The sequence below is a fragment of the Neomonachus schauinslandi genome, chromosome 4 (assembly GCF_002201575.2).
Source record: "Neomonachus schauinslandi chromosome 4, ASM220157v2, whole genome shotgun sequence".
NCBI classification, from domain to species: Eukaryota; Metazoa; Chordata; class Mammalia; order Carnivora; family Phocidae; genus Neomonachus; species Neomonachus schauinslandi.
In genome coordinates this window covers 19,608,166-19,633,418 of record NC_058406.1, presented here as the reverse complement: position 1 = coordinate 19,633,418, position 25,253 = coordinate 19,608,166, and the positions used below count along the sequence as shown (strand labels likewise).

General features: G+C 53.5%; 1 protein-coding gene across 1 annotated transcript; it reads right to left on the bottom strand.

Annotated features, from left to right (window-relative positions):
• Nucleotides 1-1,678: 1,678 nt before the first annotated feature.
• On the bottom strand, nucleotides 1,679-22,645 carry ZDHHC18 (zinc finger DHHC-type palmitoyltransferase 18). The gene is made up of 9 exons (XM_044913822.1): nucleotides 22,584-22,645; nucleotides 21,995-22,155; nucleotides 9,987-10,136; nucleotides 8,340-8,477; nucleotides 8,181-8,229; nucleotides 7,541-7,643; nucleotides 6,017-6,129; nucleotides 5,018-5,117; nucleotides 1,679-1,747 (listed from the first exon to the last, which is right to left on the bottom strand). The coding sequence occupies exons 1-9, from the start codon at nucleotides 22,643-22,645 to the stop codon at nucleotides 1,679-1,681; spliced, it is 945 nt and encodes a 314-aa protein (XP_044769757.1).
• Between the last annotated feature and the right edge of the window lie 2,608 nt (nucleotides 22,646-25,253).

The following is a 25,253-nucleotide window of genomic DNA, read 5'->3' as shown; positions in this document are numbered from 1 at the left end:
TGAATATAGCAGGAGGGAGTGATTAGAATCCAGGAAGAACTTCCTATGAAATTTTTTCCAGTCTTGGAATGATCAAATTAAACAGGTGACTGGAGGAAGGTATGACACCTCTCCCCCTGGTTAGTTGTAAACAAGAGTTCAGTTATCCAGCCAAGGGCTCACCCTACTAGTTGCCTTTGGGAGGGAATATTAGATTACTTTTAAGTGACTCAGCTATCCTGTCTTTTTCTCCTCAAGGCACTGTTGTTTAGAGTATCCCACATCTCCTAGACCAGTCCAGTCTAGGATACAGTGTGCAGTTAGTGGAAAGAGATTGGAATGTCAGCCTAGGGACTGCATCCCACATCTGTTTTAAGGCCTTTCAGGGGAAAGGGAGGGTCCCTTCCTGCCTCTGAGCCTCAGTTTCCCCATCAGTACAAGGAGGCCAGCACAGATCACCTCTAAGCCCTCTGATGGCTGTGAATAACAGCCTCTAGCTGGGTTTTCCCTCTGAGGTCCCCTCCTCCTGAAGCAGCCCTATTCATTCCTTGGGTAGTGCAGAAGGGTCAGAGGTTATGGCAGAGATTGGGTTCAAATCCTAGATTTGCTGCTTTATCAGTTGGGAGACCCTGCGCAACTCCTGTGCCTTCCTCGCGCCTCAGTTCCCTCATCTGTAAAAAAGCTGACATCACCTTTCTCATCGGTTTAGGTGAGAAAATGGGCCTGGCCCTTGGCTAGCGCTTGCTAAATGGCTGCCATAATTATTTGTGAGCTCTTAGCATACAGTGCGTGTATCTCGGTGTGGGGCAGCAGCTGGGGGGAGGGAAGGGTCCATGAGATTGTTAACCTGGACTGTGTTCAGTTCAAGGGGTGACAGTCCCATCTTGGTGGGACTTTCAGAGTTGAGGTCAGCTAAGGCTTGAAGGTCTCTAGCACTAAGACCAGTTCTAGAAGAGGACATTGGCTACACTTCCGGTGTCACTTCTGGCTTCACTGCGCCTCTTCTTTTAAATCTCCAGAACAGGGGCGCCTGGGTGGCTCAGTCGGTTAAGCGACGGACTCTTGGTTGCGGCTCAGGTCATGATCTCATGGATCAGAGCCCTGCATTGGGCTCTGCGCTCGGCAGGGAGTCTGCTTTAAGATCCTCTCCCAGGGGGCGCCTGGGTGGCTCAGTCATTAAGATCCTCTCCCTCCGCCTCCCCTGCCACCCCGCCACTCACTCAATAAATAAATCTTTAAATCTCCGGAACGGTGCTGACCAACTAGAACAAAGCTGGTGGTGAGGGTAAGCCGGATGTTCTGCACACTCATCACAGGCCTCACCCCTGGACCCCAAGTAAAGGTGGCACCAGACAGCCAAGGATATGGCAAGAAGAGGGAAATCTTTATTTCGGTTAAAAAAGGTACAGGACAGCAGACAAGCAGCCCCCGGCCGTGGACTCAGCCGATTTCCTAGGCCCAGCCCAGTTTCCTTTAGTCTGAAGGGCTGTCAGAGCTAGCTCAGTCCCTCAGTGCCTGGGGCAAAGGGCTCAAGCATCCTCCTTGCATCTTACCTACTTGGGGTAGTGGGGACCGAGAGGGGCCGTGGGAACAGTGTCAAACCCGTTGTGCTTAGAACAGTCACCAAACTTGTTCAGCAGCGTCATCAACCACCAACACCCCAGAGGCTCCTCAAGAAACCTGCTCGGCTCCACTACGGCTATGCCTGATGCTGGGAGGGGGCAGGCTGTAAGGCCAGATTCCTGCAGAGTCTTGACACCTTACGGATCTGGGGAAGGGGACGGGAAGTGGAAAAGGGGGCAAGTTTCAGGATAGTATTATATCATTGTGCTGACAGCTGCGATATGGCTTTCTACACTCTGGCTGGCATGGAGTGGGGATGGGGGCAAGAGGCCAGCCCCTGCCCCCTGTGGAGGGCTCTGGAGAGCACACGTGGGGGGCAGGCTTGGGGGCAGACCCTGTAGGCACAGACGGTGGCAGATGGGCCACAGGTTAGGCAGGTGGAGGTGCCGGGTGCCTGGCGCCCCTCAGGCCACTCCTGGAGAGGCAGAGAGCAGTGGTCCTCAGGAGGTCCTTAAGCCCCCGCACACACTGGAGATCCCAGCAGGATGGCGAAGAAGGAGAAGAGACAGGGTTAGCAGGATTGGGAGGAGACAGGAGGCCTGCAGGGGCGCTGGCGGGGACAGGGGCTACCCCAGCACCTGCCTCTTCCCCACAGAAGGGCCGAGGCTTGGGCAGCAGGCAACAAAGCAGGAGAGAAAACGGGCGGGTGAGAGCTCAGCAGGGACAGAAAGCCAGGACCCAAGTGTTGGTGACTGAGGGCTCCTGCACACCAGGCCACCAGCAGAACGGGCCCAAGCCGCTCAGAGCAGGTACGCCCCCCTCTCCCCAACCTCGCCCTTCACCTCCTGCTCCAGTGGGAGAGCTGCTCTGCGTGAAGCTACTTCCTCAGTCCAGAGCAGGGCTGGGCTCTTAGCCCTGCCCTCACGCCCCGATCCTTCTGTTTGGGGGGGAAGCCCTGGCGGCCCTACCACCGCCAGCACGCACACCACACCACACACCAGACAGATGAATGGGCTCCATGGGGTTGGCAAGGCATGCGATGAGGATGAGATGGTGTGTGAGGGGGGCGGGCAGTGCTGGCTGACAGGGGAGGTACGGTCTTACCAGCTAACCCTCTGCAAAGAGGCCTGTTAGCTCCCCTCAGGCTGTGCAGGAGATGGCAAAATCCTGACAGGTGTCCTCCTGGGGGAGATACCAGAGAGGCGGGCCAGTGTTATGAGTTGTCTGGCTGGGCCCTGCTGCCCAGGTGGGGCTGGGGGCCAGGGAGGCTCCGGCTCACAAACTGGAATCTACTGTCTCAGAAACCTTTTCTTAGCTGGGCAGTCCCTGGGGCGTCAGAGTGGAAACACAGCAAGGAGAAAGAACTTGGGAGTCTCTAAGTCCCTGAGGCAGGGGAAAGTAGAGGGGACAGGATGGCCTCTTCTTACATGCTCATGGGGGCTTCGCCCCCTTGCTCAGCCTCCAGCAGACAGCCTCAGCCAGGAGAGGAGAACGTTAACCATATCACTGGGCTTCCTGCCTTCTGCCTCCCCAGGAAAGACCAAGTTTGGCTGAAAGAACAGAGGGCTGCCAGTTGCAGCCTCAGCAAAGAAAGAGCAAACAAAAACCAAACCAAAGCAAATCAACTCTTAAAAACAAAAATTTTATTACAAGCAGGAACAAAGAATACTGGCTTAAATAAAAGGCAGGTGGGAGTCCCCTCCTCTAGCCAGCTCCCTCCCCACTTCCCAGCACCGCTGTAGCATGGCCCAGGGTCCTGACACTAGGGCACAGCTGCTTCTCCCAGAGGGGACCCTCTGGGACTGCCATTTCTCAGCTGCCTCTGACCCACTAGCCTCTGCAGCAAGGAAGGGCAAGATGCGAGGACTTCCTCGTCACTTTCCCAGGGCTTTAGGCCACCTGAAGGGCCAAGGAGGGGGACAGAACAATTTCCTATTTTGACAAGAAGCTATAGTTTCCAGCAGAGAAGGGACATCCTTTGAGTTTCTGGCCCAGATTTAGGCCGACCTTCACTCGCCTCTTGGACCACCCTGCTCTTTCCTCCCTTTTCTCTGGATGGAGTCTTCCAGTGGGCAGAGACTCCCCGTCCTCTAGCCCCTGGCACTAGGTCGCATACTCAGAGCCCAGAGGAGGGAGTGTGGCTTGTAGAATGGCAGCCGCTCCCCCCAGCCATTACCCCATCCGCCCCGCCCAGCCTCAGCCTGTCTGGGCAGGTCCCAGGCTTCCTAATGTCCGAGGAGGAAGGAAAGGCAGGAGGACGGGGGCTGAGCTGCAGCGACAACCCAGGGGTCTCTTGTGATCCACGCACGGGCTCCCTGTGGCCACAGCTCAGGCTGCTCCTGCTGCTGCTCGCTGACACCCGAGGGGCATGCGGGGAGAGGGGCAGCCCAGGGGGTGTAGGGAAGTGGGAGCCAGCCTCATTCGCACGAGGGCACATGCGAACACACACACACACACACACACTCACACACACTCCCCAGCCAGAAGTTCTCTTAGAAATTTATTAAAACCAACTTGCCTTCTGATAATCCTTAACCTGGCACTACACAGAGAGCAATGTGGCTGACTTTTTTTTTCTTCTTCCATTTAAAAAATGCTATGTAGAAAAGAGGTCTATAAAATTGTGCAAAATACCCAGCATTAATAAACCCGTTTCAAGTATTGCCAGCATGAGTGTAACCCGCCCAGCCCAAGAACAGACTTGGGAGAGAGGTGGGGCGCCAGACTGGGATCCCTCAGAGAACCCTCCATGGATAGCGAGGGGGCAAGGCCCCCACTTCCTAGTGTGCTGCCCAGGAATCATGCAGGAGCTGAGGTCTTGGGTAGCTTCCTCTGACACAGGCTGTCCCCCACCCACCCCCACCTCTGCCCTTTCTATCTGGAACCCCAGCTCTATCCCACTGGCCAACCCCATATAAAAAACAAGAACAAAAACGGAAGAACAATGATCATCACAAAGAGAATGAAGGAGCCCACAAACCAAAGCAGCCCACGGAGGAGGCATCCTCTCCTATAGCCTGCTGTCCAGAGCCGAATGCTCGTGGGTCCTGCTTCACTGCCAGGACCCGGGCTGAGCAGAGCCCAGCAGCTCCCCTACCTGGGAGGCATCACACTCAGTCAGCACCCTCACTCACACAGGGCTTGCCCTGGCACAGGCAGAGACGTGGCATGGCCCCCTCGCAGCCTCGGGGGCCCTGGCCTCTCTCTCCTGTCACTCCTGCCACTGATCAGCTGGGGGGATGTAGGGCCCAAGGCTGTGGGAACTTGGGTTTGGGGAGCAGAGGGTACAGCCATGGAGGTGTGGGGAAAGCCACGCAGGGTGGGAAATAAATACGAAAGAGTCTTTGGCGGCTCTGCTTCCCGTGGGTGGAATGGGGAGGGTCCCGGCAGATGTGGAGGGCGGCAGGTGAGTGCAGAGGGGTGGACAGGCCAGCAGGTAGCAAGTACTGAGCCCAGTTCAGGGGTGGCCTCCTACCATGCTGGCGTCGGGCTTGGCTCCGCAGGCTGGCTCATCGCTTCTGACGGGTGAGGGCAACACGGTGTCAGACTGCACAAATCCCCTTCGGTCAATCAGGCTTCCAAAACACAAGAGGGGACATGTGAGGGCCCCCGCCCGACACCAGTGATCCAGGCCAGGGGGCCGAATGGCACAGGCCATTTCCCAGGCAAGGAAAGACCTAGTCCTAGAAACCCTGAGAAAGGGGAGTTGATCTCCAGTTGGGGGCTCAAGACCCTTCCCTTCCAGAAGGGCCCGCTCTGCACTCTGGACACCTGGTTTTGGCCACCGGATTTATTCCCTGTTAATTCAAAGCAGCCCATTTTGCTGTCTGGCTGCCACAGAGCCAGGCTGCGGGGAAGGGGAAGAGCAGGACGAAAGGGCATTTGGAACTAGTGCGATGCCCACTGTCACCCACCCCCACCCCCACGGCAAGCATGACGGGCATATCAGGCAGGAGAAGCTGGTGGGGTGGGGGTGGACAGTGTGCGAAGTCTTGTTCCCGCAGCGTCCACTGCAATTTAACAGCTGTTCTGGCGCTCTGGCGCCCCCCTGGTGTGCAGACAGAGGGGCACTTCCCAGCAGGTCTGAGCCACCAGGGCTCTCCCGCCAGGAGGGAGGATGGAGGCCCCACCCGACGAGGCCATCAGCACCAGAAGGGGAGAGTTGCTCAAGCGTGGCCAAAACATTAACTGTGGTGATCCCTGGCGAACAAGATTACAGGTGATATCTAATACTCTTCTTAATATTTTGTACTTAATTTTTTTCTACAATGAGCATATGTTATTAATTACACAGAATTCTTTTAGGTGACAAATGCCTTGAGTACACTCTGCAGGGGATGGTGGGCAGAGGGTTTCCATGCTGTGAGGAGAGGTCTGCTGCTTCCAGAACCTCTTTGAGAGGTGTGGACTCACAGGGCTGCCCTGCACTGGCCAGGCCAGGCCCTGGGACCTCTCCCCGCTACCCCTGGCTTACCTGGGAGGTAGGGGGCCGCAGAGCACAGCACAGCAGTTGGTGATAACACTTCTATGGCTGTAGGGATTGATGGAGGCCTCACCGCCCCTCTTGCTGGACCACGAGCCTTTGATCTGCCAGCAGGAAGGAGGTCTGAGTCAGGTACCTCCCTTGCTTCCATTTTTTAGGAGGGAGGTCTAGAGGCTGGAAAAAACTGGTGAATTCTGAAACCAATTCTGGATAGACTATTGGAGGGGATGTGTCTTTAACCCGGGCTATTCAGTGAGTGTGGGGGACTGCTGGATCTGGGGGGACCTGGCAGAGAGGAAGAAGCCCTCATCAGGACAGAGAACAGAGCCCAGCCAGAGAAGCCTCCAAAGGCAACCTTTTGGGTGCATCCTCTCTTCTCTGGCCAGCCACCTACGAGTGAAGGTTGTGCAAGGGGACGGGGCTCAGGCTGACCTGGCTGTGAACCCTGGCCCTGCCACCGACACACTGATGACCCTGGAGAGGCCACTTCTCTGAATCTCAGTCCTCATTTGAAAAACAGGGAACTCTGACACCATCAGTGGGGCATTCGATGAGATCCTGCCCGTCTCTAGATCCGCGAAGCCAGATCAAAGGCACCGGGGAGTCTAGCAAGGAAGGACACGTGCCTGACTCTAGCCCAGAGTTTTCCAAACTTACTTGGCCACCACACATCTTTTTACCTAACCCCCAGTAACATGCTGAAGAACTAGCACCCACGAAACCGCCTTGGGAGATGCTGGCTGATGTCATTTCTGCTCTGTACCAATCATCCGGCACATGATACCCCAACATGAGTGCTAAGTTTTGTTTCCCGGAATGAGAGGTTGAGGTCAAAAAATGCGTTTTCTGTTGGTCATGGGCCTCTGAGCATACGTGATGGCAGCCGAGGCGCAGGTGCTCTCATGTGCTTCCTTACTGTTTGCGAGAACACGAAGGGGACGTCAGGTCTGGCCCACGGGCTGGGCACACAGGGCGTGCTCAAACAATGCTTGCTGGTGGAGGGCCGCAAGACGGCCTCCCGGTCCTGTCCTCGCTGTCCCCCTCGGTAAGGGAGCCCAGGGACACCCTGACAGTCTCCGAGTGCGGTGTGGTGGGGGGCACAGGAAGCTGAGCCGTGGCTTCCGGCCCCAGCCCTGGCTCTGTCCCTTTCCAGCTGTGTGACCTTGGGGCTCACTCAGCCACCAAACGGGAGAAAAGCATCCCTTTTCCTTCTGCTTCAGAGTTGGCAAAAGGACCCCAAAAGAACTCTGGAAACAGGCACACGCGGGCTAACGTAATGGCTTCCGGTGCAGCACTGCGTCTCGGTTAGCGGGAAAGCCCGCGCCGGGCGGCCCAGGCACACGGGGTCTTCGAAGCCTGCACTGGGTCTCCCGGGGCCAAGCCGTGAGAGCTGGAAGGCAGTGTCTCCACCCATGTCACCCCAGCAGCCGAGAGTCAGGCTGCACGGTGGCCGCTCCAGGCTCCCTCAGCCCTGCCTCCTTCCCAGGACCCTGCCCAGGATCCAGCCTTACTCACGTCTTCGTTAGTTGTCAGGTTGGAGGCGACGAGGTAAGTATGAAACCCTGAGAGGCCCAGGATGGACCAGATGGAGAAGAAGCAGATCACCAACTCCAGCACAGTGAGCACGGTGGTCAAGGATGCACACGGGGACAGGGCCGGGAGCCTCCCTTGAGCCTGGGAGCCTGCCATGCTCTGCCTTTCTCACCTATCCTTCCATGAGCTATTTCCTCAGAAAGGAAGGGAGTTTGTAACCTTCCTGTGGCCCACTCACCACTTCTCAGCAGGATCACCTCCTGGGCCCTAAGGAGGGCTTGGGAGCCCCTTCAAGAGCAGGATGGGTAATGGACAGTAGAGGGAAATGAGGATTCCAGGCACCCAGAACCCCATATAGGACATGGTCTAGGAAGCTTGGTGTCTTAAGGGAAGACAGGGACTGTGGGACTCCTGAGAGTTCTTGGACACCCCAGCCCCCTGCTCAGGCCACTTAGGATCAGTTCTAGCCCGGGCAGGAACAAAAGCAGCTGGTACAGCGGATTATTCTTGAGGACAAACACTGGCTCTACACCATTCCCCTCTGTTTATAGGAGGCGTGGGAACCCACCCCAGTGAAGGGGCCTTGCTCCCACCAGGGCATCCACCAGATCACAAAGGATATCTTGCTGGTGTCTCCTTCAGAGTGGAGAGGAAGTTGCTTCCCTGAGAGCCTGGGCAAGAAAAAACAGGACAGGGCACAGCTCGGAGAGTGACCACAGCCCCCTGATTTGAGCTTGCTGGCCCCCCATCCCGCTTGCCCCTGCCCCCTACCCCAACTCACGTAGCGTCAGGTGGGTGACCACACAGGCGAAGATGAAGGCCGTCAGGAACGAGAGGGAGAGAATAAATGCGTAGAAGAAGCGATAGTTCCGTCTCCCCACACAGTTGCCCACCCAAGGACAGTGATGGTCAAACCGTTCTGGAAAAGGGCCGGGGGAGACGGGTTAGTGTCCCTGGCCTGCGACCACCACAGGTGTTCAGAGGCCTCACGCCACGGCTGGGGCTTTCCTCCCCGCCAGTCTCTCTGCACGCACCCACCCACCGTTCCTCGGACGCTCCCTGCTTCTGGACCTTTGTGCACAGGTTCCTACTGCCCCACATTCGCTGTCTCTTCACCTGGTTAAGGGTAATTCCCCCTTCATGACTCAGCTGCAAAGCCACTTCCTTAAGAAAGCCTCTGATCCCAGACAAGGTGAGGGCCCTCTGTTATCCGCCCCGCTCCTTATCTGCAGCGCTTGGCCCATGTGTTTACATACTTATTTGTAACTAGTGGCCTGGCCAAGGACCCCTGCTCAGTTGTAAACTCCATGAGGGGGTCTGTTTTGGCCTCACACTGAGCTGAACCCTAGGGTCCAGCACTGCCTGGTACAAAGATCCACAAAAAAGTACTTGTTGCCTGGCCTATGACCCTGGCCACATGCCAACCACCAAGGATCCCCATTCCTTGCTCTAGAACTAGAGGCCCAGGGAGGGGCTGGGCTGCTCTGTCATTTGCGGAGAGCTGGCATGAAAGGCCTGGATCACACCCAGACTGGTAAGGAAAGTCCCCTGTGAGAATATGGATCACAAGCCCATTGCAGGCCTCACACCATGGCCAGCACTCTTCACGGGGGAGGTGGGGGGGGTGGGGTGGGGGGTCCTCAGGGATGAATAACACTCACTGAGTCACCCACTTCCCTGCCTACTGTCATGGGTGTTCCCTGCTGTTCTCTCACTCAGGGAGCGCTGAGCTAGTGTGATGAGCTCACTGCCTGGGAACCATACAGTCATCATGGCTCAGCTTGCCTGGGTCCTCTTACATAGCATTTCCCTTATGACACCCTCCCAGGGGCACACCCCCAGTCCCCATCAGGGCTGTCTGGCCTCTGGTGAGCAAGAAGAGGAGACAAAACAGTCTCTGGATCCCCAGCAACCACTGCAATTGTAGGTCAGGAGCTTAGCTTCCAATCTTGGCTACATCCTCTCCACCTTACCAGCTTGAACTCCTCTGTTCCCAGATTCTTGTCCCTCCCAAACCCTGGGAATCAGATCCGAAGTCATTCAGTATAGCTGGCCCTGGGCCACTGGATGATAAATCATTCTCTTTCTGGCCCAAAAGTATCTAGAATGTTATTGCTCCAGTCTCTGATTCCTGGAAGCCTGGACCTACTGAGAACCAGGCTGAGGCCTGGAAGAAGGGTCCAGGGCCTCTCTGTGTCTGCCCCATACTTCAGAGCTGGGGGAAAAGAATTGACCAATCCTGGGCTGAAGCCAAGATACCACTGGTCACACTCTGCGCCTCTCCCTATAGCCCCTCCTCGGTCTGAGCAAATTTGGGTGAAGCAGACTTCCTGCCCAGCTCTGGCTGATTCAGACACAGCCTCACCCCCATGAGTGGCTCCCCTGTCTCCAGGGCTCCTTGCATCACTCCCTGCTGCCTCCCACTTACCCACACAGTTGTCACAGACACTGCAGTGTGACGTCCGTGGTGGCCGAAACATCTTGCAGGTGAAGCAGTACTTCAACTTGACCATCTGCCCGTTGATCATCACCTCCCGGGTCCGAGGCGGTGGCCGGTATGTGGAACTGCCTGTGTTATCTGAGGGCGGGAGGAGAGGGAGATGGGGGATCTTCGAGCCCGGAGCCAAGAGCCCGGCTGGGGAGAAGCCACTGCTCCCTAGCGGGGACAAGAGAAGCCTTCAGGAAACCGCTTCCTGGGAACAAGCCACTGGGATAAAATGCAGGCCCAAGGCGGGGACAACTATGAAGATCTGCTACAGCCTACCGAAACTTGCTGTGTGCCAAGCCCTGTGCTAAAGCTTTACACACCGGCTCATGCACCGCTGGCCATATACAACTTTGAGAAGGAGACCCTGGGAAGACTTAGGGAGGTTTATCTGAATCTAGTCAAGCCCGAACTAAGTACCAGTTTCCAGGAGGTTCAGGAGATGGAAGGACAAAGTAAACAACACTATGAGAAAGCAATCAGATCCAGAATGTGGGACGCCTACAAGACCACTGGCCTGGTCTCTAACAAAATCAATGTCACTTACAAAGAGAAGGAGATGGCTCTAAATTAAGAGACACGAACAAATGCAATGCATGATCTTAGATTGGATCCCGTCTTGAAAAGCAAAACAAAACACAGCAACAAGAAAGACATTTGGCAGGGAACTGGGGAAAAAGGAATATAGGTTAGAAATTTGGGAGCTATTAATTTTCCTAGCTGTAATAATGGAATTGTCGTCATGCAGGAGGCTGTCTTTAGATTTTGGAGACACATGTTGAAGTATTTATGGATAAAGTGTCTATAATGTCTATAATTTACGATGAAATGGTTTACAAATTATAAGCATAGGGGTGTCTGGCTGGCTCAGTCAGAAGGGCATGTGACTCTTGATCTTGGGATTGTGAGTTCTAGCCCCATGTTGGGTGTAGAGATTCCTTAAAAATAAAATCTTTTTAAAAATTAAAGAAAAAAGAAAGAAATCATAAGTATATAAGATATAAATAAGAGACACTAATAACAACTATTTAGTGACATGTAGAAATTCATTGTATTTTCCCACTTTTCTGTATATTTGAAATTTTTCATAATAGAAATTTTAAGTGGAAAAGAAATGCAGAAATATATTGTACTCATGGATTAAAAGACTCAGCATTAGAATTAGATTTATTCTCCCTAAATCAATCTGTACATCAACATAATTCAAGTCAAAAATCCCAGTATGGGCTGCCTGGGTGGCTCAGTCGTTAAGCCTCTGCCTTCGGCTCAGGTCATGATCCCAGGGTCTTGGGATCGAGCCCCGCATTGGGCTCCCTGCTCCGTGGGAAGCCTGCTTCTCCCTCTCCCTCTGCCCTGGCTTGTGTTCCCTCTCTCGCTATGTCTCTCTGTGTCAAATAGATAAATAAAATCTTAAAAAAAAAAAAAAAAATCCCAGTATGTTTTTTGGGGGAGATGAAATTGACAATTCAATCTAAAATTTATACAGAAATGCAAAGAGCCATGAATAGCCAAGGCATTCTTTTTTTTTAATTTTTTTTTTTTTTTTTTTTAAAGATTTTATTTATTTATTTGAGACAGAGAGAATGAGAGAGACAGAGAGCACATGAGAGGGGGAAGGGTCAGAGGGAGAAGCAGGCTCCCTGCCGAGCAGGGAGCCCGATGCGGGACTCGATCCCGGGACTCCAGGATCATGACCTGAGCCGAAGGCAGTCGCTTAACCAACTGAGCCACCCAGGCGCCCGAATAGCCAAGGCATTCTTGAAGGAAAAAAGCTAAAGGACTTATATGACTAGATCTCAAGACTAATGATAAAGCTCTAGTACTTAAGAAGGCCTGGTTTGGGTGCAAGGGTAGAAATGCTGATCAATGGAACAGAAAAGAGAATCCAGAAACAGACCTGACATGTACAAGGGTGGGGGGGGAGGGTCCTGTGACACTGCTCATATAGTGTTTCTTGATCTGGGTGCTGATTATATGTGTGTGTTCGGTTTGTGAACACTCAGCAAACAGAACACTTATGATTTGTACACATCTTGTAAGCCCATTATTCTTCAGTGAAAACTTAACAAAAAGAGGTTTAAGTAACTTGTCCGAGGTCATGAAGCTCAGATGCGGGTGAACAGGAATCCGAACCCAGGTCTGCCACATGCAAAAGCCCACAATTCTACCCACTGAGCCTCTTGGTCCCCCAGGCCTCAAAGGACCAAAGTCCCCAAAGCAGTGGCTCCTTCCTGACAGAATTCTGACAGTCCCATGAGGCTGCTTGTGATCCCCAGCCCTTAGCAATGTTCCCAGCTGTTGCTTCTACTGAATGCACTCCCCAGACAGCATCTCCAGTTTGGCCACGTGCCTCGAAAATAACTTACGGACTGCCTACCAGGGGCCAGGCACTATTCTAGGTGCCTGGCATGCATCAATGAAGCAAACGGACTTGGGTCTCACATTCCAGTTACCAAACAGACTCTTGCTAGGCTGTTCACCATCACCCCAACCACCATGTGTTTAAAATGGAGCTCAGCACCCGAACGTTTCTTCTTTAAAACCAGCAGCAGGGTAAAGGGCAGGGGGTGTGAGGTCAGTGGACACACTCTGAAACCTGGTTTTGCCAGACTTGCTGAAGTCAAGTGAACTTCTCTGAGCCTCGGTTTTCTCACCTGTAAGATGGAACAGGTAGAATGGAGCATGAATCCTGGCTCCACCTCTTACTAGCTGGTTTTCTCCTAACGACAGCATATGCTAGATGTCCGACCGGGCAAGTCATTTAATCTCTCTGTGCCTCTGTTTCCTTGATCACTGAAATGTGGATAATAACAGTACCTTGATCACTGAAATGTGGATAGTAACAGATAATCTCTCTGTGCCTCTGTTTCCTTGATCACTGAGATGTGGATAATAACAATAACATCATAGGGTTGTTGTGAGGGTTAAATGAGTTAATATACGTTAAGTGGCACAAAGTAAATGCTGAAGAAGCACACAGAATTATAAAGAGAAAGAAAGGAAGAGGCAAGGAAGAGGAAACACTGAGCACCTACTATATGCTGAGCACGTTGCATATATTATCTTCTTGAACCCTGAGAACATCCCAGGAGGTAAGGTTATCATTAGCACCTCTAGGTCACAGTTAAGGAGACTTTTCAGTGAGGTGAAGTGACGTGCTCGAGGCCACTCCCAGCTAGGAAGTGGCAGAACCCAGATGTGAACCCAAGTTTCTAAAAACTTGGGTTTGAGGTCTTTTTTAAATTTTAAAGTGTCACAATGAGTGTTATTTAACCCTGCCTGGTTCCTTATTTCTGCCAGTGGCACAGTCCAAGAGCTGGAAAGAACCTCAAAGAACATATAACACAGCCCCTAGCACAGAGTGAACATTTGAAAGTTGTCCCTTCACTGCCTGCTTCTCTTCTAACCCCTTCAGTTTACAAATGAGAAAACAGGCCCAGAGAGGTTAGGGAAGTTACCCAAAGTCACAGAGCCAGCGAGTTGCAGAGGCAGGGAAACTCCGCTTGGAGACCCTTCGCAGACCCTTCCTTCTCCCTTACCCCTTCACGGCCAGTCGCTAGGCCTCGTCAGGATCTTCCTTCACAATCTTTCACTCTCCTCCCAATGCCCTAACCCAGGCCAGCCCCTATCACCAAACAGCTTCCCCAGAAGGCTCCCTGCTCCCAGCCCCTGTGCCTTCCAACCCCCCTTGCACACACCACCACATTTCTCTAAATAACCCCTTTTGAGTTACAACCCTTCACTGGCCTCCCCTAAAAACCAGATAGAGGACAACTTCCTGTCCTGATACTAGGACCCTCCACAACTGGGCCCGGCCTCTGCTCCTGGCTTTTCTCCCCCCGCTCTTCCCCGAGTCCCTGCAGCTTCAGCTTCCTGCCCCTGCTCCGACCAAGCCCTGGCCCCTGCCTTCTCCTTGCTCACCAGGACTCTCCTGCTCCCTGTCCAGTCTTCCAGAAGCTTCTCTGAGCACTGCCGCCATGGGGGCTCTTGTGCCTCACACCCAGCGCCTGCTCCCTGCTGGGCTGTGATGGGGCTGCTGTGTACGGGACGCTGTCTCTCCCCCTAGACCGCATGCCCGCTGAGGGCAGGGCTGGTGGGAGAAACAGGCAGTCCCCGGCCCATGAGCCATCGGGGAGCAGGCAAAGAGGAGAGAATACATGCTGTGGACTCAGGCAGGCCTAGAGTTCAAATCCTGACCCTCCCATTCACGAGCTAGTGCCGTCAGGGAGGGGACGGAACCTCTGGGAGCCTGTGGTTGCATGTGAAAAAGCAGACAAATAACAACAGGCTGGAAGGCCTATAGAAGGATCAGAAATAGTACCTGGGAAGGAACTGGCGCTTGGTGAGTACTTACTAACAGCTGTGTTGGCATGGCCTCTGGAGTCTGCAACACTAGGTTTGAAACATGATTTTGCTACCCACTCGCTACTGAAGGAAGTCCCTTCACCTCCTGGAGCCTCGGCTTCCTCATCCGTCCAATGGAGAGAAGACAGTCTCAGACTCACAGGATTGTGGCGGGTGCTCAGTGCGATGCTGCAGGACAGCCCTGAGCACGGGGCTAGATTCACAGGAGCCTCAGTCCTGACACACAGTTCACGTTGGGACACTCCAGCTTGCACAATCCTCCACCTCTTTCTAAAACTCTTGATGCTACTCCAAACCCAACCTGTAACCCTACCCCATGGGCCCCAGGTCCAGCTCTCATCCCTGCCCACTGCTGGCTTCCAGGCTTGGACACAAGCTTTGCAGCCAGACAGATATGTATGTGGCCCAACCGCAACTAGTTATGTGATATGGGTCAAGTGGCCTAACTTCTCTGTGCCCTCATCTGCTAAAAAAGAAAACAGGACATAATCAAACTTGCCTCCTAGTGTTGTAAAGGAAGATGAAGCAAGAACTCAGCAAGTGGGCTTATTAGCAAAACATCTAGCACTGGGCCAGAGCTGAATAAACACTAGCCATTATTATTATTGTTCTTCCCATGAAAAACTATATTCCAAACAACTTATTTACCAAACTTCAGAACCCAACTCATCCGTGAGTGAAGGGCAGCCACAGACCCACTTGAGGAAAGAGGAGGAGAAAATTCCTGGAATCCTCACTTGGGTTCCCCCAGGCCCCCAGGCAGGCAGGGGACTCCTACCAGTATGTTGTGGCCTCCTGGGACCAGGCTTCCTCCTCTCGAGAACGCAGAGAAAGAGGAAGTAAAGCTCTGCACACCCAACTTCCTTGGGTTGCCAAGAGCTAGGGGTGGGGGAGAAAGTGTCCCCCTGGAGCAAGGGAGCCCCCTAGATGCACCGGGGCCCTCACCAAGTTGGGTCAAAGGAGGCCTTGCAGGGATGCCCCTCAGCCTGTCCCACTGTTTATTCATGCGGACCAACCCCGGCCCTGGACTCCTCCTCCACGCATTCCTGCCAACAGCTTATTAGTGCCAGACAAGCCCCTCTGCCATTCCTGACCACAAGGCTCCGCCTCTTAAGTTTCAATAGAGACAATTTTTTTTTTTAAATAACCAATTGTAGGAAATAAGCATTCTTTTTTTTTTTTAAGATTTTTATTTATTTATTTGAGAGAGAGAGCATGAGAGGGGGGAGGGTCGGGAGGGTCAGAGGGAGAAGCAGACTCCCTGCCGAGCAGGGAGCCCGATGCGGAACTCGATCCAGGGACTCCAGGATCATGACCTGAGCCGAAGGCAGTCGCTTAACCAACTGAGCCACCCAGGCGCCCGAGACAAACAATTTTCAAAGTGCACTGATATTCCCTGTCTCACTTGATGCACCAAAGATGCTCTGGGCTGGGCAAGGGGGTATGTACCCACATTTTACAGATGAGGACACGGACTTCACTCCAATAGTATGTATAAGGTGGGGCTGAAATTAGAACCCTTGTCTTCCAAACATTCTCTCAGACATTACCAACTACTATGTCAAGATACTGTACAAGGCCTGGGGGTGGCAGGTGAGGGGAGAAGAGGCAAGTACATACAGATAAGTCAAGTATGGTTCCTTTAAAAAATATAAATTAAAGGCTCCTGGCTGGCTCAGTCGGTACAACATGCGACTCTTGATCTTAGGGTTATAAGTTTGAGCCCCACACTGGGTATAGAGATTACTTAATAAAATAAAATAAAATAAAATAAAATCTTGGGGCATCTGGGTAGCTCAGTCAGTTCAGCATCTGACTCTTGATTTCAGCTCAGGTCTTGATCTCAAGGTTGTGAGTTCAAGCCCTGCTTTGGGCTGCATGGTGTGGAGCCTACTAAAAACAAAACAAAACAAAACAAAAAACAACAACAAAAACCTTAAAAATAAATACATAAAAAAATAAAATTTAAACGAAAGTTAAAAATAAAAATTAGGAAAAAACGGGGGGAGGGGGCGTGCCTGGCTGGCTCAGTCAGTAGAGTGTCCGACTCTTGATCCCGGGGTTATGAGTTCAAGCCCCACGTTGGGCCTAGTGCTTCCTATAAACAAGACAAAAAACCACATTTGCTTTGTTCACCTAGTCTAGATAATATTTGTTGAAAAAAGAAGGAAGAGGGGCGCCTGGGTGGCTCAGCTGGTTGAGCGTCTGCCTTCGGCTCAGGTCACGATCCCAGAGTCCTGGGATCGAGTCCCACGTCGGGGAGCCTGCTTCTCCCTCTCCGTCTACTGCTCTGCCTACTTGTGCTATCTCTCTCTCTCTCTGTCAAATAAATAAATAAAATCTTAAAAAAAAAAAGAAAAGAAAAGAAGAAAGAGCGGTAAGAGATGCTATTTCTGCCCTAAGGGAATCTAAGATCTACTCCAAGGCTTTCTGCTTTGGGTTTTCCCCCAAGAAGTAAAAAGGCCTTTCCTGCTAGCAAGGCCTTCCTGCTGCCCCCAGGCACGTAGCCGGGGCTCTAAAGCCCCTGGGGATGTGGTAATGAGGGGCAAGGCTCGTCCCCCTGAACGCCTGTGAGAAGCAAATGAATCTCCCCACACTTCCTCCCTCACCAAGGGCCATGCTATGGGTCTCTCCACAGCAACCAAAGCCCAGGGAGGGGAGCAGGCCGGCATTCTGCAGTCAGACCCAGATGGCTGGGTCTGTGACTGAAGCCCCGTGGCTGGCGGGGAAGGCCCCGGCGGCGCCGGCATGAGCTACCGAGCAGGCTTTCGTGAGGGAAGGCCGGGATCGCCACCCGCCTTGCTGGGTCCTGACTGTTGGCCTTCCGTTGCCCCCACCTGTGGAGGAAACGGCGGCAGGGTGGGGTCTCCCCAGCTTCTAGGTCAGTGCAAGGTCAGCCACAGTGCCCAGGCCATGGGTCACCGTAATCCCCACGTGACCATTTCTGTTCATGCCAGAGGCTTATGGAGTGCCCACCACCTACCAGCTGAGGGGCAGGCCGGAGGACACAGGAAGAGCTTGGCCTGAGGGCAGAGGGAGCAGGTGAAGTGGATAATCACCGAGTCCGTGTAAGAGGCACCGTGAGTCAAGTCTGGTGACTCTGGGGCCAGCCTGATCTCATTTTGAAACCTGGCCTGGCCACTTGTTGGCTTGTTTCTTTGAGGAAGCTGCCTAACCTCTCGGAGCCTCAGTTCCTCACTCAGTAATAATCGTATCAGACTTGTCAGATAGTGATGGGAATGAGAGATAGAAAGCCCGAACCCACAGCTCGAGGATTAATGGTATGACTGACGTCTATACTCGATCCCAGGGGGAACGTGTGGGGTGGGGGCTGGAGGCGGCATTCAAGGAAGCAACAAAAGGTGAAGCATAATTAAGCTGGATCAGGAGGAATGAGCCGTCTGGCTCACCAGGGAAAGAGGGACAGCGGTAGAGGGGGCTGTGTGAACAAAGCAAAGGCACAGAGGCGTGAACGCGCACAGTGTGGCGGGGGTGGGGGGGGGGGGGGGGGCTCGGGGGGGCGGGGGCAGGTAGGCTAGGCTTGGCCTTGAGCCTGCAAGCGAGCACACCTCTGCAGGCAAGTTTTCAGGAAGGGGGAAGATGATCTGTTTCCTGGCCACAACACTAAGTAACATTGATTCATGGGATCAGAAAGTTAGCCCCTTTTCAATTTTCTTTCAAGCCTTTGACTCCATCAAGAGGAAAACGCTTGACTTCTAATACCTAAGAGCTGTGATCAGGCCTTAAAGTGACTATTTCTGCAGGCAAGTGTAACCACCAAAAATCTGTAACATTGTTATGTTTTGTTTTGATGATTATCTTCTATTAGGAGTAAGAGGCTTTCTGCTTACAAGGGTGATACAAACTTTCTTTGTAAGATACATTTAAAAATGAAATGCTTAAAGGAAAATACTAAGGAAATGAAGGTACAAGGTGAGATGCAGAAAGCGTAAACATCATAAAGGCTGGACCCAAATGACCGAACTTCAGGAAGTGCTGCTGAGGCCACCAGGGAATCACCCAAATCCTAAGCCAGGGAGGGCTGGGGCCACATCTGGGTCTTGGAGAAACAACTGTGATTGCAGGGAGAAGCCAGGTGCTGGGGCCTGGTCAGCAGAGCCAATCCAGGTAGCAAATGGGGCAGGTCTGCCCTAGGGCAGTGGGCTTCAGAAGGACCTGGGGGGAGACACTCTGGGCACAGACAGGCTGCAGTCCGTGACCTGCTGGGTGGTGGCGGAGGGAGAGGCAGCCTTATGTCTGTTCTGTGAGCTGTAAACGTGTCTAGGTCAGGGTCTGTCGCTCTGATCTGGATGTTTCTATTGTCTCCCATCAGACTGGGAGCCTCTTGGGGGCAGTGTTGGCACCCCTTACCTCTTTTCCAACTTCCCAGAGTGTCTGGACTCTGTATGGCCCTGTAGGGAGACCCAGCTGCATGGGTTACCAGCTGACAAGTCAAGATCTCAGACCAGGGTGACCAACCGCCTTGGTTTGCCTATGACTGAGGGGTTTCCCAGGACACGAGACTGGAAGGAGCTGGTCAGCCCACCTCAGACGGTCCTTGTAGGGCGGCAGCCTTGGGCTAGAGCCTGTTGGGCTGGAGTTGCTGGCCTATGGGGCCGAAGTGAGAAGCCCACAGTCTGCATGGGCCCCAGTAATCATCAGTTCGTGTTTATATGAACAGCACCATCCACCTCGAAGCTGGTCCCCAGCCTTCTCGAAAAGGCTCAATGACCTTAGTCCTTTTCGAGAAAATATAGTTCACCCTGATTAGAAACCTCCTGGCCCCACCCTCAAATCTGGCTCCCGTTCAAGTTTCAGAGTTCAAAGCCTCAACGATGTCACTTTCCAGGCATGGAAGCTGTTCTCAAAGGGAAGTCTCCAACCCTGACATTTAGGGCCCCAAGTGACTAATTCCACCCCATTCTCCAACCAGAATTTCTCTAATTCTTTGAAGTAGTCCTCCTGTTCCAGCTCATATGGCCAGCTCAGGGTTCTATGCCTGTCCCCGCTCCTTCCCCCCCGTCCTCTCCTCCTCTGTTCCACCTGCGGGGAGGGCTCCCTTCACACATATTCCCATGCCTGAACTCCACCCAAACCTTAAGCTTTGGCTCAAGGCATCTCTCCATAAAGCCTCTCCACATCCTCCAGGCAGAAGATGCTCCTGGCTTCTCTGATCCTCTTCCAAAGCCTACTGGTCCCTGGGGCAGCTGGTCACCCCTGCAGGTGTGGTCACACGCCACCCTGGACTGAGCTAGCCTGGAAACTGCCCGAAGGCAGGGTCAACATCAGATTTGTTTTTGGCCTCCCACCTCCTCCGCCTGTACTCAGGAGTCAGCATATAGAATTAACACATAAGTGATTAAAGCCATAATGCCTAATTGGGAGAAGTTCCAACTATCTCTCCATCGGTCACCTGGGGACAGCAAGGAGGGCCTCTGCAGAGGCTCATCCATTCAGCCAACATCCCTGGACCCTCGAGCAGCAGACTAGGTGAACAAGACCCTCACTGTCCAGGAGAGGCTGCTGGGCCTGCCCAACAACTTTGTAACAATCACCGCGCAGCACAGGGCCAAGAAAAGAAGGACAAGGAGCTCTGGGAATGTGTCATGGAAGGTCTGGCCCAACTGGGGTCATGAAAGCATCTCAGAGTACAGAGTACCTGGGTTGAGACATACGAATGAAGACAGTGTGGCCACCGAAGACCAGAGATGTGTCCCTGTGGCCATCTCAGAAGAGAAAGCAAGGGGTTTGGGAGTCAAGGCACACAGTCCATCTCCATGCCTCCACTCCCTGGCCATGTGTTCATCTGCCTCAGTTTCTGCATGAGCACAGCGGGGCTGTGGGGAGGTTTTGTGGGGATAATGGATGGGAAACACTCAGTACACCGTCAAGCGCTCCCCAAACATGGGGGATTACAGTTGTTATTATTACCCACACCGCTCACAGGAGGCCAGAGGATTCCAGGCGGCCAGCTCTCCAAGCTCAGGCTGAGCTGGATCGTAATCCTGCCCATGGTTAGCCCCGACTTGGAGGGAGGAGAAACAGGCTGCCACGGGGCCTCCCCCGTTGTCAGGTGGACTGCCCAGGTCAGACTGCAGGATGCTGAAGGAGCAGAGTCGGGTCTAGGAGGCCAAGCAGTGAGTGGCCCAGGGTTACAAGGGGGGAGGAAGCTGGCTGCAGGCAGAGGAAGACAGCAACCGAGGGCGTGGCCGAGGACAGGCCTAGGCAGAGGAATGAGACGCAGAACAAAGAGCAAGAGAATATCCTCCCCCTTCCTGCCCACCCTCCTGAGTTGCTCCAAAGAATCAGTGGACCGACTTCCAGTGCTGGATGCAGCAGGCTCTGACATTTACAGGCTACCAGGTCTCTTCAAGGCCAGTTAGATGTTTAAAAGCCTGTCTGAAAGCCACTCTGTTAGGGGAAGGAACCGACCACGGACCGGAAACCCCCGAGGTGTGCAAACAGCCACGTCACTTCTCCGCAGGAAGGAGCTGGGGTGGAGCAAGCTGAGATTAAGGCCCTGGCCCCAGCACCCAGCCTCCCAGGGGGACCCACACTGGTCTAGGAGGAATCAAGGGCTGTCTGTGGCGCCTGGGAGCACAGGTTCTTTCTAGCCACACTGGCCTTCCTACTGTTCTTAAACATACAGCTCGTTCACCGCTCCAGGCTTTCGCTTTTACTATTTCTGGATTGCATATTACTGGCTCCCATCACACCATTCAGGGCTCCTCTCAAGGACCACCTCCTCCTAGAAGCTTTCCCAGATCACCTACTCTAAACAAGCCCACTCCCTACACCTACTGTGCTCTTCCTCCAGATACCCACACAGCTCAATTCCTCATCTCTTCACATCTTTGCTTCTTTGCTCAGAAGTCACCTCCTTCACGAAGCCTTCCCTGACCACCCTATTTAAAACCATATACCCTCCCCCAGCTCTCATGCTTCCTCCCTGATTTCCTCTTTGACATCCCAGATGTTTAATTACTAACGGTCCTTCTCCCCCTGCTGGAACGTCAGCTCCAAGAGGGCAGGGGATTATTGTCCTATTTGTTCACTACTGTATCGTCAGCATCTAGAAAAGTGCCTGGCACATAAGCGGGGTTCAACCAATGTCTGACGAGAGAATGAGTAAGTACACGAATGTTTAAGGGCAGAGACTCTGGTCAGACTCTGTGAGATCTCATCCCAGCTCTTCCACCTACTGGGTGATCTTGGGCCACTTACTTTGCTCCTCTGAGACTCAATGTAACCAGTAAAAGGAGAATAACAACAGTCCTTGTCTCATGGGATTACTGGGGGATGAAATAAGATCACGCATGTAAAGAGGTGAAAAGCCCGCCGGGCCCCCCGTGAGCGCTCAGTACTAAGCTGGCGGCCACCACAGCCTTCATTTGCCAGCATCTCTTGCTTGCTTCATTGCTCACTGGTTTATCAGGTGTTTCCACTCTGGTGTCCGCTCCAGCCAGCCTTACTTACTACCGCGCCCCCAGTGTCTGGCAAGGTGTGGGAAGAGAAACTCAGGCCTCCTCTCAAATCAAGGAGCGCGGAGCTAGGAGACACAGCTTCAGCCCGAGTAGGAGCCTCACCGATCTGTTTCTCCAGGGCAGCTGCCTCACAGACGGTGGCCCGGGGCAGGATCCCGGGGTCGGTGAAACTGGTCCGCAGCAGGCAGCTCATGACGAAGAAGAAGAGGATGGCAGCGATGATGGGGATGGCGAGCGTCAGCTGGCGGGCCAGGAAGGGACAGCTGGGGGGGGGGGAGGAGAGAGAGAGATGAGCAGATACCCAGAGGGCTCCCTGCGGCACAGGGCTGCAGCACCAGGCAGGTGTTGTCATCCCAGAAACACCCCGCATTCCCATCCGTGCAGAGAGCCTTTCCCTGAGGAAGAGGGACAGCTCCTAGGCCAGGGCCTCGGGCAGCCATCACTAAGTGATCCTTGCGCTTTCCCTCTGAGCCAATAGCAGACACGATCAATAGATCCCAGCACTTTTTTTTTTAAATGAGCTAAGGAGAGGAATCTAGATCCCAGCATTCTTAACCCCTGCACTCAGCTGCAGCCTCAGAATCCTTCTAAACACAAAGCCTCAGGCGGCCACTACCAACTCGCTTGAGTCGACCATCCATGAAAATGTTCACTCACTCACTCACTCCACAAATACTTAGCGAGGTCTTACATACGCCAGGCAACACCTTCCCCAAACAGCAGTGAACAGGGGCGCTGTTCCCCAGCCGCCATGAGGCTCTGGTCTAGTGGGGAAAACAGACCTGTGGACAGAGAGGAGCCACATAGGACTGTGTGTGCTAACACGGGCAAGAGGAAGACAGCCGAACAGTCAGGGAGGTCCGGCTGAAGGAGATAATGCCTAAGCTAAAATCTGAGGAATGAAGAGCGTCAGCCAGGTGAAGGAGGTTAGGCGGAAGAGCATGGTCCAGTCACTGCCGCTGGCATCCAAGGGCTGGCATCCCAAGTCAGCGCGTTCAGGTCCCCGAGCCTAGCCGGTCTGGAGAAGAGCCTGTGCACAGGCTGACTCTGAGGCCTGCCCACACGATTAACTGTGTCGTCTGCTGTCTTCCCTCCCAGACTGAGAGTGGCACCTGATGGGGTGAGGAGCTGCTACTCGGGAAACGACAGGCCACTGGGAGGCCAGAATCAGCCAAGGAGCTGGCACAGCTGCAGAAAGCAGACCTGTGGACGTCTGCACCCTCCTTCCAGAGCCTCCATCGCCAGACGCTCTGGCCTCCAGGGAGGTCCTTCCCTTGAAGAGCAGAAACTGCCAAGACCAAGGGCTCCAACGGGACCACACATTCTGCTCCAAACACCTCAGTGGTCCCTAGGTCCGAGCCTCAAACAAAGCGGGGCTGTGTCACCCACATGACCATCGGCCAGTTTGTGGATAGCCAGACTCTTTGCGGGATGGGGACTTGAAGTCTGAGACTTGTAGAACCCTCAGAAACACCAAGCCCTGGCTCCCTGATTTTATAGAGGGGGACTCTGAGGCCCACAGCTACATCCCAGGTCACGTAGCCAGCCAATGACAGGGCTGGGGCCTCCGGGCCCTCAGCAAATACTCTCTACATTCACTCAACAAATATTTACTGTATTGAGTGCCTACTACACACCAGGCCCTGTTCCAGGCACTGAAGACATAACAGTGAGGAGAACTGAGACAGGCAACAAACTAACAGAAAATATACACGTAGTATGTTCAGATGGTGGCAAGTGGTTCCAGAGAACAAGTAGTCAGGGAAGAGGAATAGGAGGGAAGGGAGTGGTTTGTTATGTTGACAGTCAGGGAAGGAGGGAAGAAAAGTGAGGGACTGAGCCATGAGACCATCTAAAGGAAGGGTATTCCAATCAGTGCGAAGGCCCTGAGGCAGGAATGTGCAAGGAGGCCAATGTGTCTGGAGGAGGATGCATGGGGAGGTGGGGGGAGTGGGAGGAGAGGGACAGAAAGGAAGCCCATTATCAGGGCGCTCGCTCTTATTCAGCAGAGCCAGGGAGGACTGGGGGGGGGCACTGGGATCTGACTTAGAATTAAAGGGGCACTCTGGCCTCCGTGTGGCATGGGAAGTGGGACAGAAGCCAGGCACCCTGCTGACAGCCCTGTGCAATAATCCACCAAACCAAACAATGAAGCAAAACCCTTCTCAGCAAGAAAAAGCCCTAGAGAGCCACTCTCTCTTTCCCCGGAGCAACGGGAGAATGTGAGCTTGCTCACTCTCCAGTGTTCCCACGTGCCGGGTCCCTACTGAGGTTTCACCCCAGTTCAGACCCAGGGGTGCTCTCAGCCCAAACTCAAACCCTCCTGCCAACTCCACCAGCCCAAGGGAGGAAGAGCAGAGACAAGGCGAGATGATTCACAAGCCCTCCCAAACCCAGAAGTCCTCCTTTCTCCCTTCTCTGGGGGACAAATCCGTCACCAGTCAAGATACCCACGCAGCCCAGAAGATCCTGCTTCTGAACTGACTGAACCCCACGCTGCAGGGTCACAGGGGTCAACTTCCTCCTGCTCAGGCTGCAGCCCCGGGGCTACTGGAAAAGGAACTTTCAAAACACTCATGTGGGTCAGCCCAGTGAGATGGATCTGAAACTCAGCCCAGGGAACATGCTGGAGGCTGGGCGCTCCCCAGAGCTTCTGCTTGTTACATTATCCTGGAACTTCTTATCCACCCTGACTCAGAAAGGAAGGGGTAAAGGGAGAAGCTAATTCGTACGAAGTCCTCACCTTGCTTCAAGGGGAAACCTAGGGTTGCAAATACATGATCTGGCAGCTGGAAAGGGGGTGGTGTCTTTGTGGAAGTCTCAGCGTGGCCAAGTCTTAGCGTGGCCACAGGCCCTTAGGAAGTGCTTTATGGTGAAGCCGACAGCTAACAGCAGCATCCAGCATTAAGTGCTCGTTCCTGGTTAAAAGCTTACATACATGACCTTGTGCCACCCTCATGATGACCTATTATAAATCCCATTTTATAGACGAGGGCACTGGGGCTCTGAGGTGAAGGGACTGCCCCGAGGTCATGCAGTCTGCAGGTGGTGCAGGCTGGGGCTGGAACCAGGTCTGTTGGCTCCGGAGGAGTTGTTCACCACACCGCACAGTTAAGGAAGACCACAAAGGATGGAGAGAACTAGGAGGGGAAGTGTGAGTGTGTGTGCAAAAGACTCACACAGCAGATGGCTCAAGCTAGAGACCAAGTTTTCCAAGCTGGAAAACTTCCGATACAAAAATGCGACCCTGGGAAGTGACAAGCATCCCCTCTTCCAACCAGAAAATGGAGATACTGTGTGGACCAATCCTGGGTCACTGGGGATCAAAAGCCCCCAAGGGGGCAAATAAGACCTGTCACAC

Bases quoted from the DNA above. Each gene is read 5' to 3' on its own strand.
- ZDHHC18 (XM_044913822.1), bottom strand. From the start codon at position 22,645: ATGGCGGCTGGGGAACAGCGCCCCTGTTCACTGCTGTTTGGGGAAGGT. The intron at 10,137-21,994 runs GTGAGGCTCCTA...TCCCGCCCTCAG, and splicing joins TGCCCTGGAGAAACAGATCG to ATAACACAGGCAGTTCCACA. The intron at 8,478-9,986 runs GTAAGTGGGAGG...GCCCTTTTCCAG, and splicing joins TGTCTGTGACAACTGTGTGG to AACGGTTTGACCATCACTGT.